At 39.8% G+C, this 13,092-nt stretch overlaps 1 protein-coding gene and 1 long non-coding RNA gene across 2 annotated transcripts; one reads left to right on the forward strand and one right to left on the reverse strand.

Moving 5' to 3' along the window:
• Positions 1-2,458: 2,458 nt before the first annotated feature.
• LOC138902903 (uncharacterized) lies at positions 2,459-3,343 on the reverse strand. The gene has a single exon (XM_070190803.1). It carries the CDS (start codon positions 3,341-3,343, stop codon positions 2,459-2,461), a length of 885 nt encoding a protein of 294 aa, XP_070046904.1.
• Positions 3,344-9,436: 6,093 nt separating this feature from the next.
• Positions 9,437-12,802, forward strand: LOC117279656 (uncharacterized). The gene is made up of 3 exons (XR_004510061.2): positions 9,437-10,673; positions 10,953-11,179; positions 12,580-12,802. It is a non-coding gene; the product is annotated as an uncharacterized lncRNA (long non-coding RNA).
• Positions 12,803-13,092: the final 290 nt, after the last annotated feature.

Consider the following 13,092-nt stretch of genomic DNA (forward strand, 5'->3'; position numbering starts at 1 on the left):
TAACTGTTGTTTTAAGCAAACTCGGCCAAAGGCAAGAATCGATCCCACTGCCCTCCGAAGTCAATCACACATGCTCTGAGCATATCCTCCAAGATCTGAACTGGCCGCTCTGAAAGCCCATCGGTCTGCGGATGAAAGGATGTTTTGAGCTCTACACGGGTCCCCAACTCACTCTGTACTGCTCTCCAAAAATGCGAAGTAAACTGAGGGCCTCTATCTGATATAATAGAAACAGGTACACCATGCAACCGAACAATCTCCTGAATATAAATCTGGGCCAACCTCTCTGAAGAGTACGCGGTCACAGCCGGAATGAATTGTGCCGACTTGGTCAACCTGTCAACAATGACCCAAACTGCATCAAACTTCCGCAAAGTCTACGACAATCGAACTACGAAGTCCATAGTAATTCGCTCCCATTTCCACTCAGGTATAGTCATCTGCTGGAGTAAGCCACCTGGCCTCTGATGCTCATACTTAACCTGCTGACAGTTTAGACACCTCGCAATATACTCAACTATGTCCTTCTTCATCTGCCGCTACTAATAATGCTACCTCAGGTCGCGATACATCTTCGTAGTACCTAGATGAATAGAATACTGAGAATTGTGTGGCTCCTCTAGGATCTTCTCCCTCAAGACATCAACATTAGGAACACATAGGCGACCCTGGAATCACAGAACACCATTATCACCGAGAGTAACTTCCTTGGCACCACTCTGTAGTACCGTCTCTCTGAGAACCAACAAGTGAGGATCGTCAAACTGCCGAGCCTTGATCTGCTCGAATAGTGAAGACTGAGCGACGATGCATGCAAGAACTCGATTAGGCTCTAAAATATCCAACCTTACGAGTCTGTTAGCCAAGGACTGAATGTCCAAAGCTAATGGCCTCTCCCCTGCTGAAATAAAGGCCAAACTACCCATACTCTCCGTCTTTTCTGCTCAAGGCATCCGCAACTACATTAGCCTTGCCCGGATGATAATCATAATCTTTTAGTAACTCAAGCCACCTATGCTGCCTCAAATTGCTTGAAAAAATGCTGCAAGCTATGATGATCAGTGTAAACCTCACAGGACAACCCATAAAGATAATGCCTCTAGATCTTAAGAGCATGAACAATCGCGGCCAACTCTAAATCATGTACAGGGCAATTTTTCTCATGGGGCTTCAACTGACGTGAAGCATATGCAATAACTCACCCCTCCTGTATCAATACACAACCCAAACCAACGCGTGAAGCGTCTCAATACACAGTATACATACCTAAACCGGAAGGCAAAACTAACACTGGTGCTGAAGTCAATACGATCTTGAGCTTCTGAAAGCTAGCCTCACAATCATCGGACCATCAGAACGGAGCACCCTTCTGGGTCAATCTAGTCAAAGGTGCTGCAATAGATAAGAAGCCCTCCACAAACCGGCGATAATAACTTGCTAACCCCAAGAAGCTCCTGATCTCAGTCGCTGCGGTAGGTCGGGCCAACTCTGAACTGCCTCAAGCTTCTTGGGATCAACCTTAATACCCTCGACTGATACAGCATGCCCCAAGAATACTACAGAATATAGCCAAAACTCACACTTGGAGAACTTAGCATATAGCTTCTGTTCCCACAAGGTCTGAAGTACCACTCTCAAATGCTGCTCGTGCTCCTCCATGCTACGCGAGCAGATCAAAATATCATCAATGAAGACAATGACAAACGAATCAATATATGGCCTGAACACCCTGTTCATCAAATCCATAAACGTCATCGGGCCGTTAGTCAAATCGAAGGATATCACTAAAAACTCATAATGGCCATATCTAGTCTGAAAAGCAGTCTTCGGAACATCCGAATCCCAAATCTTCAACTGATGGTACCCCGATCTCAAGTCAATTTTTGAGAACACCCTAGCACCCTGAAACTGGTCAAACAAGTCATCAATACGTGGAAACAGGTACTTGTTCTTGATAGTAACTTTGTTCAACTGGTGGTAATCAATGCACATACGTATAGTCCCAACTTTCTTCTTCACAAATAACACTGGTGCACCCCAAGGCGATACACTCAGTCTGACGAACCCTTTTTCTAGCAACTCCTCAAGCTGCTCCTTTAACTCTTTCGGAGCCATGCGGTACGGTGGGATAGATATAGGCTGGGTACCTGGAGCCAAATCAATACAGAAATCGATATCATGATCTGGTGGCATGCCTGGAAGATCAGAAGGAAACACATCGGAGAACTCCCGGACCATGAGTTTTGAATCAATCGCCATAGTCTCTGTGGTAGCATCCTTAACATAGGCTAGATAAGCCAAACAAACCTTCTCGACCATGTGTCGAGCCTTCAAAAAAGAAATAACCCAACTAGATGCACCTAACTGACGAACCCTTCCACTCCAGTCTAGGCAACTCTGGCATCGCCAAGGTAACCGTCTTGGCATGGCAATCAAGGATGGCGTGATATGAAGACAACTAATTCATGCCCAGGATGACTTCAAAGTCGGTCATATCAAGCAACAGAAGATCTGCTCTAGTCTCATAACCACATAATGTAACAATGCAGGACCAATATATCCGATCCACAACAACAGAATCGCCCACTGGTATGGATACATAAACAGGAGTACCCAAGGATTCACGAGTAACACCCAGGAAATGAGCAAACAGAGATGAAACATATGAATATGTAGATCCTAGGACAAATAGTACTAAAGCATCCCTACCGCAGACCGAAATAATATATGTGATCACGGCATCTGAGGCCACTGCATCTGGTCTAGCCGGAAAAGCATAGAACCTAGCTGGAGCGCCACCTACCTGGCCTCCACCCGACTGGCCTCCACCTCTAGGACGGCCCCTACCCACCTGCCCTCCGCTTCTGGGTGGCTGGACGGCCGATGGGGCAAGTGGTGCTAGAATCATAGGCTGCTGACCCTGGTGCACTACCTTGACCTGAAGCCTGGGGCAGAACCTCCGCACGTGACTAAGGTCCCCACACTCGAAATACCCTCTTGGTACGGTGGACTGCTGACCTGAAGTCTGACCCTGATGGACTGAATACCCACTGGAGGATCCCTGAATAGCTGGCGAGCGGTAAGAACTCTCTGGCATGGCACTGAAATAAGGTCGCACTGGAGCACCCCCAGGAGGCGGCAGTGCTGGATATGTGGGCCTGCTAGACTGACCCCTCACGAACTGGCCCCTACCCCCAGTCGGGGCACCACTAAACTCTCCAGAATACTGGAACCGCTTACCCCTCATAGCCTGCTCCCGACCACACTGACATGCACCCTTGATCCTCCAAGATATCTCTACAACTAGCTCATAAAAAGTCCTCATCTCAACCTCTCGAACCATAGTGGCCTGGCTAGTAGAGTGCAAACCTGCAACAAACCTCTACACTCTCTCTGTATCGGTCGGAAGTATTATAAGTGCATGGCGAGACAACTCAAAGAATCTCACCTCATAGTCAGTCACTGATAGCTGGCCCTGCTGGAGCTGCTCGAACTGAAATCGCAACTCTTCCCTCGGAGAGGGTGGAATATATCTGTCCAAGAAGAGGCGTGTGAACTGGTCCCAAGTCATGGGAGGAAAACCTACTGGTCTGTCGAGAAGATATGACTGCCACCACCTACGGGCCCTGCCCTCCAGGTGGAAAGTAGTAAAATCCACCCCATGGGACTCTAATTTCCTCATGTTGTGCAGTTTGTCCCTGTACCGGTCAATAAAGTCCTAGGGGTCCTGTGTCACTCACCTCCAAAGACAGGAGGTTGTAGCCTGGTTCATCTGTCCAATAGCCTATGCGGATCGCCGATCGCAGCTGGTATGGGCTCAGGTATAACTGCTGCAACTAGCTGAGCTCCGCCAACGGGTAGTGTGCCCGGGGTCTGATATACCGCAGCTTCATGCCCTGGAGCCTGAGCGGTAGGGGTCTGTTCTCCCCCTCCCACCTGAGATGTGGCAGGGTCTGCTGGAAACAAGCCAGCTTGAGTCATAGAATCCATGAACCGTAGCATACGGCCCATGACCTCCTGGAATCCCGGTGCAGACATGAAATCCACCGGAGCTAGTCCGGCTGCAGGCACCTCACCCTGCTCCTCAATAATGGGATCCTCTACTAGATCCACTAGTGGTGTAACTGGAGTAACTCTAGGACGCCCTCGTCCTCTACCACGAACTGGAGCCCTCCCTCGGCCTCTAGAAACAGGGGGAGCAGCTCCTCCATGGTCTGGAACATCCGCTGCGCGCGCGTTCTCACCATCTGTGAGAGAATGAGAGAAAATTACTTAGTACAACACCAAGTGCACGATAAGAGATAAAGAAAGAGTAGTTTTTCCTAACACCCTATAGCCTCTCGAAGATAAGTACAGACATCTCCGCACGGATCCGCAAGACTCTATTAGGCCTGCTCATAATTTGTAAGACCTACGTGAACCTAGTGCTCTAATACCATGTTATCACGACCTAATTTCCTTTATAGGCCGTGATTGTACCCAACATCGCCGCTATGCAAGCCAATGGTGAACTAAACCATGTCATTTCTCTTTTAATAAGTTTTTTAAGTAATTAAATACAATTTAATAATAAATTAAAGAGTGGGAAATTTAATAACTGAAATGAAGATGACTGAATGGCAATCATAATGATGCGAGTATTCCAAAATCATAAAGTCTACTAGTGTGTGTGTCAAGACCTGGTGTCACAAGTATATGAGCAACTAGTAGAATATGCAAAACTCTAACTACTGTCCAAAATAAAGTAGACAAAATACAAATACAAAAGAGAGATTCTAGGGGCTGCAGAACGGCTCAGGAAGAAGCTCACTACTAGGCCTCGGGATATCGGGGATGCACGCCGGTAGGACTACCAGATGCACCTGCCTCAGATCATGTATGGTTAGTGCAGAAGTATAGTGTGAGTACATAAACAACATATACCTAGTAAGTATCAAGTCTAACCTCGAAGAAGTATTGACGAGGGGTCGACATCGACACTTACTATGGGCTAATAGTAAAGAAATACAAAATTTTAAATGAGCACGGGTTATGTAAATAATAACAATAAATCAATAACGAGCAGAAAGTAAATAGTCCTTTCACACATGGTAAGTTCCAAATAAATTTCCATCTTATATAATTTTGCCTCCCAAGCCAGAGAAGGATATAAAATATATGATTACACTTCGAGTGTTATCACGCACGATTATACCGAGGTCGTACGGCCCGATCCAGAATAATGTGTACACTGCCGAGGGTCGAGCGGCACAAATCATAGATGCATATATCTATTGCCGAGGCATTCGGCCCGCTCCACAAGAAGAGAGGATACTTTGTAAGCATTTGACTTAAACGTTATTAAAGGCTCATACACCATGCAATAGAAATTTCATTAACGGTCTTTCACAACTCCTCTAACAAGTTCTAATATAATTTAGGCACTTTAATTAACAAGTAAGGTGCAAACATTTTAAATAATTCATGATTTGGGTCCTATGACTACCCGGACATAAGCATAATTAGTAGCTACGCACGGACTCTCGTCACCTTGTACATACGTAGCCCCCCATAATTAGAGACAAATATTAATTTAAATCACATATAGGGCAAATTCCCTCTTAGAAGGTTAGACAAGAGACTTACCTCGTCTCAAGGCTCACTTTCCGATCATAATTTTGCTCTAAAGCTTTAACTCGGTGTTGAACAATCCAAAACTAGCCAAATTGTATATAAATTAATCAATACATGTTCAAAAGTTCATATTCGAACTATTAGAGTGATTACCCAACCCCAATTGAAAGATTCCTAAAATTTATCCTCGGACTCACTTACCCGGATTTCGAAAATGTTTGAAGAAATTTGTTACTCATAACCTTACGAACTCAAATATATTATTTTCACTCAATCCCATAACCATTTTTGTGGTTAAATCTCTTTTTTTTTTAATCAAAACCTGGGTTTTTTTTATCTAAACTCATGATTTTCACAAATTTTAGATGTTAAAATTTACCCATAATCTATGTATTTAACTCACATTATATAGAAATTACTTACCTCAAAGTGTTAGGTGAAAACCCCTCTCCAAGAGCTCCAAAATCGCTAAAGAGATGAAAGAAAGTGAGCCAAAATAGCCTAAGTCCCGCATTAAATGGACTACTCTGCCTCCAGCAATTTCGCACCTGCGGTCCCTGGGCCGCACCTGTGGTACTGCTTCTGCGAAACTAGGTCCACTTTTGCAAAATTCCCCAGGCCCAGTGGTGGACACTTCTGCAGACGGGATTCCGCTTCTGCGGACGCGAAGCGCAAATGCGGCCTTCGCGCACCTGCGGCTCTCAATCGCAGAAGCGAGGCCGCTTATGCGCACACCTCTATGCTTCTGCGGACCCCTGGCCAAATGTTCCAAGGCCGCTTCTGAAGCCAAATGCACGTATCTATGGGCTCGCACCTGCGGCCAAAAGCTCGCAGGTGTGGGCACACCAGAACTGGTGCACCCTTTTGAGTCCAAGTTCAATCTGTGCATTGCCTGGATTGCACCCGAGGCCCCCGAGACCTCGCCCAAATATACCAACAAATTTGTAAACATGAGACGGACTTGCTCGAGCCATCGGAACGCAGAAAACAACACCAAAACTAAGAATCACACCCCAAACCAAATCAATTCAACTTATGAACTTAAAGTTCTTCCAACTTGCTCCGAATGCGCCTAAACATACTTAAACTACTCGGAATGATACCAAATTTTGCGTGCAGGTCTTAAATCACCATACGGAACTATTTCCAGGCTCGGAATCCCAAACGGACCTCGATAATACCAAAATCTAATCTAAACCAAATTTAAAGAATTTTAAAACCTTCAATGTGCCAACTATCAATATTAAGCGCTGAAACGCACCCGGGTCATCCAAAATCCGATCCGAACATTCATCACATGAACCTATTGGAATCGTCAAATCTCGATTCTGAGGTCGGTTACTTAAAATATTGACTAAAGTCAAACTTAGCCCTTTAAAGCCAAATTAAGAAACCAAGTGTTCCGATTTCAACCCGAACCCTTCCAAATCCCTAACTAACCATCCACGCGAGTCATAAAACAGTAAAAGTACTAACGATCAGTCGGGTCGTTATAGAAAAGTTGGGAGTTTTGATAATTGATACTGTAATCATAGAACTTACACAAAATGCCTAATTCAAGAGACTCACTTCATCTAATTGGTCAATCTTATTAAAATCTTAGTAGCCTCCTTATATATAAGTAAAGAATGTGTATACTCTTAGTTTTACCACATAGGACTAGGAATATGACGTATATATGTATTTGTTCTCGTGTAAATGAAGCTCTTTAGAAAGAAATCATAGGTAGAATAAGATATGATTGGCTTATAAATTTATAAGAACCATTAATAAGATACGATCGAGCTAAACATTTACGGACCATTAGTATTTGCCATGTTTGAATACCTATGTGAGTTCTAAGGCATGAATATGATAAGCGTAAATATAACTTTTTAGCACTCTAATAAAATGAGAAAAATGGATTGAAAATTTTCAAGTGTTAGTAAACTATCACAAATAAATTTTGTAATAATTAATATAAAATGAATATATATATATATATATATATATATATATATATATATATATATATATATATATAATTTGAAGAATATTAAATTTCATTTTAGCTCGCAAATACATCTCTAATTTGAATATTATTTATGTTATTCTTAAAAAGTTTATTCTCATTAGAATGAGAACACACGCAACGCGCTTATACTAAAACTAGTACTTATTTAAAAATATGAGGTGTTTGGCCAAAATAGAGAAGTACTTTTGAGCCGCAATAGAAGCAGTTTTTTTACGTTTGCGAAGAAGTTACAAATTTTAGCTTCTTCCAAGAAGCTGAAGTAGAAAATTAATTTTTTTTAAGACAAAAATATCCTTACCATAAAATTATATTACCTAAGTTATCCCTTATTAATTTAACCTTTACTTTTCTTTCTCCATCATTCCTTTCTTTTCTTTTTTATTTTAACCATATTTTTATTTTTATTCTCTTATTCCTATTTGTAATAATCTCTTTACTATAAATAGATCTCTTCTTTTCTCTACTTTAGTATATTGTTCACACGTACCATTTGTTATACTATCGAGACACATCTATCCTTACCGTTAGGCAAACTTTTTAAAAATGCCCTCCACCTAACAGAAAGTCACCAAAATGAAAAAATACCTATTTTTTTAAAATCCATTAATAACCCGTTAAACCCCTTTTATTTACTGCACTTCTTCCTCACATATTAGTCATCTCCTTCATAGTCACTTGTTGAATTCAAGAAGTGAAAGACATAAAAATACCGATAACCATATATTCATTTATACATTGAGTCACAATTCTTTTAATATCTTTATTGTGTGTTTATTATATTCTACCTTTTTCTAATTTTTATTTTTTTCTTCTAGCTTCTCTCTTTGTTTTTTTTTACCATGTCGAATTGTACCGAGTATTCATCATTTTCTTTCTACCATGACTTGAATATTTATAACATCTTATTAGGTTGGCAATTCTAAAGTCTTAAGATAGTTATCAAAGTATTTCTTCCTCCAACAGTGAGCCTTTGTTGATGAGTATTCACGCACCATGATTTTCTTATTTTGCTTTAAGCATTTGGGCAACAAGTAATTATTTTCAAATCACCCCTTAAGAACCAAAGTTAGATTCCAAGATATAGGATGAGATATTCATAATTCTTAGTAACAACTGAACTTATAATGAATAAAAATTTAAAAATAATTAGAGGAGATTCAATTTATATCAAGCTACAGTCCGAGGAATTCATCAAGAATGAAAGAAAGTACACCAACCAGTTGGAAAGTAACTTAACAACCTAAGTACACTAACTTAATGTATTAACCAAACACATGTATTATTAAAGTATATAATAGTTGTTACCAACATACAAATCAACTGTCAAGTATGGATTACATTAGACAAAGGGATGTCATATTATAACCACACAAAAAAAAAAAAACTGAAAGTGATAACATGACATCCTAATGCCGCCATGAACAACTAATAACCAAAAATATAAGTTTTTAGTAATCCTACTTCCACCATCATTCCCGGTCTTTCTCTAAATGAATAAAATGTGTTAAAGACGTCTCAGAAATCTAGGTTCCGTATTTTCAAATGATGGGTTTAACAGGTTTGGATTAATGAATTTTTTTTAAAATGATTATTTTATTAATATGGTGGCTTTCCGTTACGTGAAGGGTATTTTTAAAAAATTTGGCTAACGATAAGGATAAATATGACCACATAGTATGACAAAGGATAGATATGAACAATGTACTAAAGTAAAGGTGTATATTTGGTCCTTTTCCCTTCTTTTTTTCCTTGTCAACTCAATTCTTATTTACTAAATCTTACAGATATTAATACTCATAATTAATTTTTTGAACTCAAACTTTGACCCAAATTTTGCAATAAATAATGTGATATTGTCTCAGCTGTTAAACTATGTGTGAGTTGTGGGTATGAACTTTGGTTCTCATATCAACAGCTTCCCTATTTTCGTTGCCCCATCTTCTTCGTTGCTATCTGTACAAAAAACAATCCACGCGATTCCAACTGATTGTAGGCATTTGATTTTCTCCTGTTCTAGTATTGGCATCTATCTAAGTTTAACAGAGATAAAATTAAGTTATTTTATCCATTCATGAATGAATTTTACTTTGGAAGGGATTATGCTACAATTATTTATATTATTCCATAAATGAATGTGTTAGAATGGAATTGTTGATGTAGTCGTGAGTTAGGCAGTACATTTCGGTGATAGATTGGTAATGTAAAACTGATGTAGTGGATTATGGTGATGCTCATAGGACTTCACCATATTTATTTCTTTGAAATTTTGGAAGTGACTCTCAACTGTTTGTCAAAATGTCCACGCCAATTAATTTTAATATGGTGATGATGATTGTGGGTTTACAGAGGAGGTGGCGGTTGATAAAGATTGTGGTGGTGGTAGTGATTAGGTGAACGAGGAGGTGGTGTTGGAGGAAGAAATGGGAGATGGGATAAAATAGGGTTAAGACAGCGAAGTGGCATGTCACATCGCATTCACCTTATCAAAATATCAGACTACGTAGGATGGCATTGTCCATGGTGGAGGGTCCTAACGGAGGAGGGGTATAATTGATCCAATTCTATAGCGTCAGGGATAATGGTGGACGAATAGTATAACAAACGGTATAAATGATCATTTTCGCATAGTATAGGGGTATTTTTGGCCCATTTCCGTTTTGGTGAAGTTTGGAGCTGCAGATTTTGCTGGTGTTAGTTTTTCATCGCGATCGCGAAACAAGTCTCGCAATCGCGTAAGGTAATTAATGGCTGAGGGACTTGTTATTCGCGTTCGCGAAAAGGGGTCGCATTCACGTATAATTGTGGGCAAGTTCTTCGCATTCGTATGTGGTGGTACGCGTTCGTGCAGAAGTGGAGTCAGGCGGAAGGTTTGGCCTTCGCGTTCATGGAGGGATTCTCATATTCGCATAGGTTGGGCAGTGTTGGTCTTCGTGTTCGCACGGCAGGTGTCGCGTTGCAAAGAGGAGTTGGAGCTAGGGGTTGCATTTAGCTTTCGCGATCGCGAGTGGCCTATCGCGATTGCAATGGGTATCACAAGGCAGTGTATGTAAGTGCTTATTTTTGGGATTTTTCTCATTCTTTCATATTTCTTTTCCTAGACTTCGAGATGAGGAGATTTTAAAGAGGGATTTCACTACTATATTGAAGGTAAATAATTTTCACTTGGATTCGGTTATATATCTTGATTCCCCATAAATTTTTATACCTAAAATGTAAATTTTTGAGATAAAATTTGGGGTTTTTGTAACTTAGATGGGCGTATTTGGAGATTTGAGTACTGATTTGGACTCTTTTTTGAAATTAACTATATATTTGGACTCGGCAGGTTATGGATCATTCGAATTTGGTATTGGTTTTAGATTTTGGGCACGTGAACTCGGGTTGACTTTTGTTTACTTTTTGAGAATTCATCAAAGATCGAAACTTTATGAATTGGGATCGCTTCCTATAGTATTGATTGACTTCCTTGGATGATGTTTTTCTTGGATTTGCATGATTGGAGGCTAAAATGAGATTTTGATACGATTTGAGGTTGAAGACTAGTCTGATTAGGTAAGTGTTTTGCCTAGCTTTGTTTTTCCTAATAAATGATATTTTTACTACATGCGAGGGTGAAGCATATGCGAGGTGGCAAGCGTATATGTATGTGTTAGGGTTATCCATGCTCGGGATTGATTATATGCTTCTACGTGCCTTGTTGAACTTTGTGAACTTCTCGACTTAGGTTTCATTTGTTTCACTGAATGTATGAGTATAATTATCCATCCTAGAGATTGTATTTTAGTTATGATATCTTCATTAAACTTGAGGGAATATTCTTAAGATTGTTAATATACTCGATTTAGTTGAAGACATACTTTATATCATGAACACCTATCTATATCCATTATTCTTGTGATATTTGAGTTCCCATATTCATGCTAAAGGTCATGTTTAAGTTTTATTGAGATATTTGAACATTATAGTTTTCGAAATGTTGGCTCGCCTATTGGTGCAAAAGTTATGATTATCTCTCACGTGGAGTATTATTCTAATTCTTCTTAATGTTCTTTATGCTTCCTACCTTGCTTGGTATTGCTTTATATATATGCTTGGTGATGAAGAGTTAATTGCACGAAGGGTATTTTCATGCTTGTGAGAGAGTGATTTATATACGAAAAGTATTTTTGTGGTTTCTAACATTATTATTATTGCATGAAGGATGTTTTCCGTGAAGAAGAGCGATATGTTAATGGCACGAAGAGTGTTTCCATGCAAGTGAGGATGAGAGTTCATGGCATGAATGGTGGTTCTTCGCGGGCGAGGACGAGAGAAATGCATTATCTTATGTTCATCCTTTCCTCACACACACATATATGCCTTCTACCATGCTGAATTATTGTTACACCTTTGCCTTTTTCTTGTTTGTTAGAGTTACATGTATGCCTTCTATCTTGTTTGGTTGTCGTTAACTACATGCCTTCTACCTTATTTATTGTTGTTACATATATTCCTATATTCCTTCTATCTGGTTTACTACTATCATCTACATGACTTCTACCTTATTTGTTACTATTATCTACATGCCTTCTACCTTATTTACTATTGTTATATCGATGCCTTCCATCTTATTGTTATTATTAGCTATACGCCTTCTACCTTCTTTGGTGTAGTTATACTTATGCTTGGTGAGGATGAGATAAATACACAAAGGGTGTTGTCGTACCATTTGATTTGATATCTTGTGCACGTTTATTGAGAAAGGGTTGGTTCATGCTCGTTATTTCTCTTATTTGACTCTTTCAATGTTACTTGTCTTTTCTCTTGTTATTTCTATTGCTTACGAATTGCACATATTATATTAGTGAGTTGTCTTTTGACTTAAAAACCTCGCCACTACTTCAGTGAGGTTAGTCAAGATACTTACTGAGTACATGGAGTCAGTTGTACTCATACTATACTTTTGCACCTAGCGTGCAGATTTCAGAGCTGAGCTGATGTGGATCTTGGAGGCTAGCAATGAGGATGTACTCGAACTCCAGCTGCAAGCTACCACCTTATTCATGGTAGTTTAGGATTTGAACTTCTTTTTATGTATATTCAAACATATGTTGTATTTTCTTTGTATCAACATTGTAAATTTAAATCTTAGTGGCTCATGACTTGTACTACCAATCTTTGGGATAGTTGTATAGATTTTCCACCATTTTATTTATTGATTATTGATGATCTTTCATTCGAGTTATGTTATTTATTTTCTGCCTTATCTAGCATGTTGGGTAAGGTGCCATCATGACTAGGTAGGATTTTGAATTGTAACAATTTCTCAAAAACCTCCCTGTTGGTTAACTATTTAATTGTGCTGTAGGATTTAAATTTAAGCTTTCGTTATGCTTGCCCAAACTTCACTTTCTGATATAATCCTGGATAGCTGGGGCAAAGCGGAGAATAGTGAGGATGACCCCGAATTATCAAGTGGACTATTG

Source organism: Nicotiana tomentosiformis, chromosome 12, assembly GCF_000390325.3.
Source record: "Nicotiana tomentosiformis chromosome 12, ASM39032v3, whole genome shotgun sequence".
Lineage (NCBI taxonomy): Eukaryota > Viridiplantae > Streptophyta > Magnoliopsida > Solanales > Solanaceae > Nicotiana > Nicotiana tomentosiformis.

Coding starts and splice junctions, on each gene's coding strand:
- LOC138902903 (XM_070190803.1), bottom strand. CDS start 3,343: ATGGTTCGAGAGGTTGAGATGAGGACTTTTTATGAGCTAGTTGTAGAG.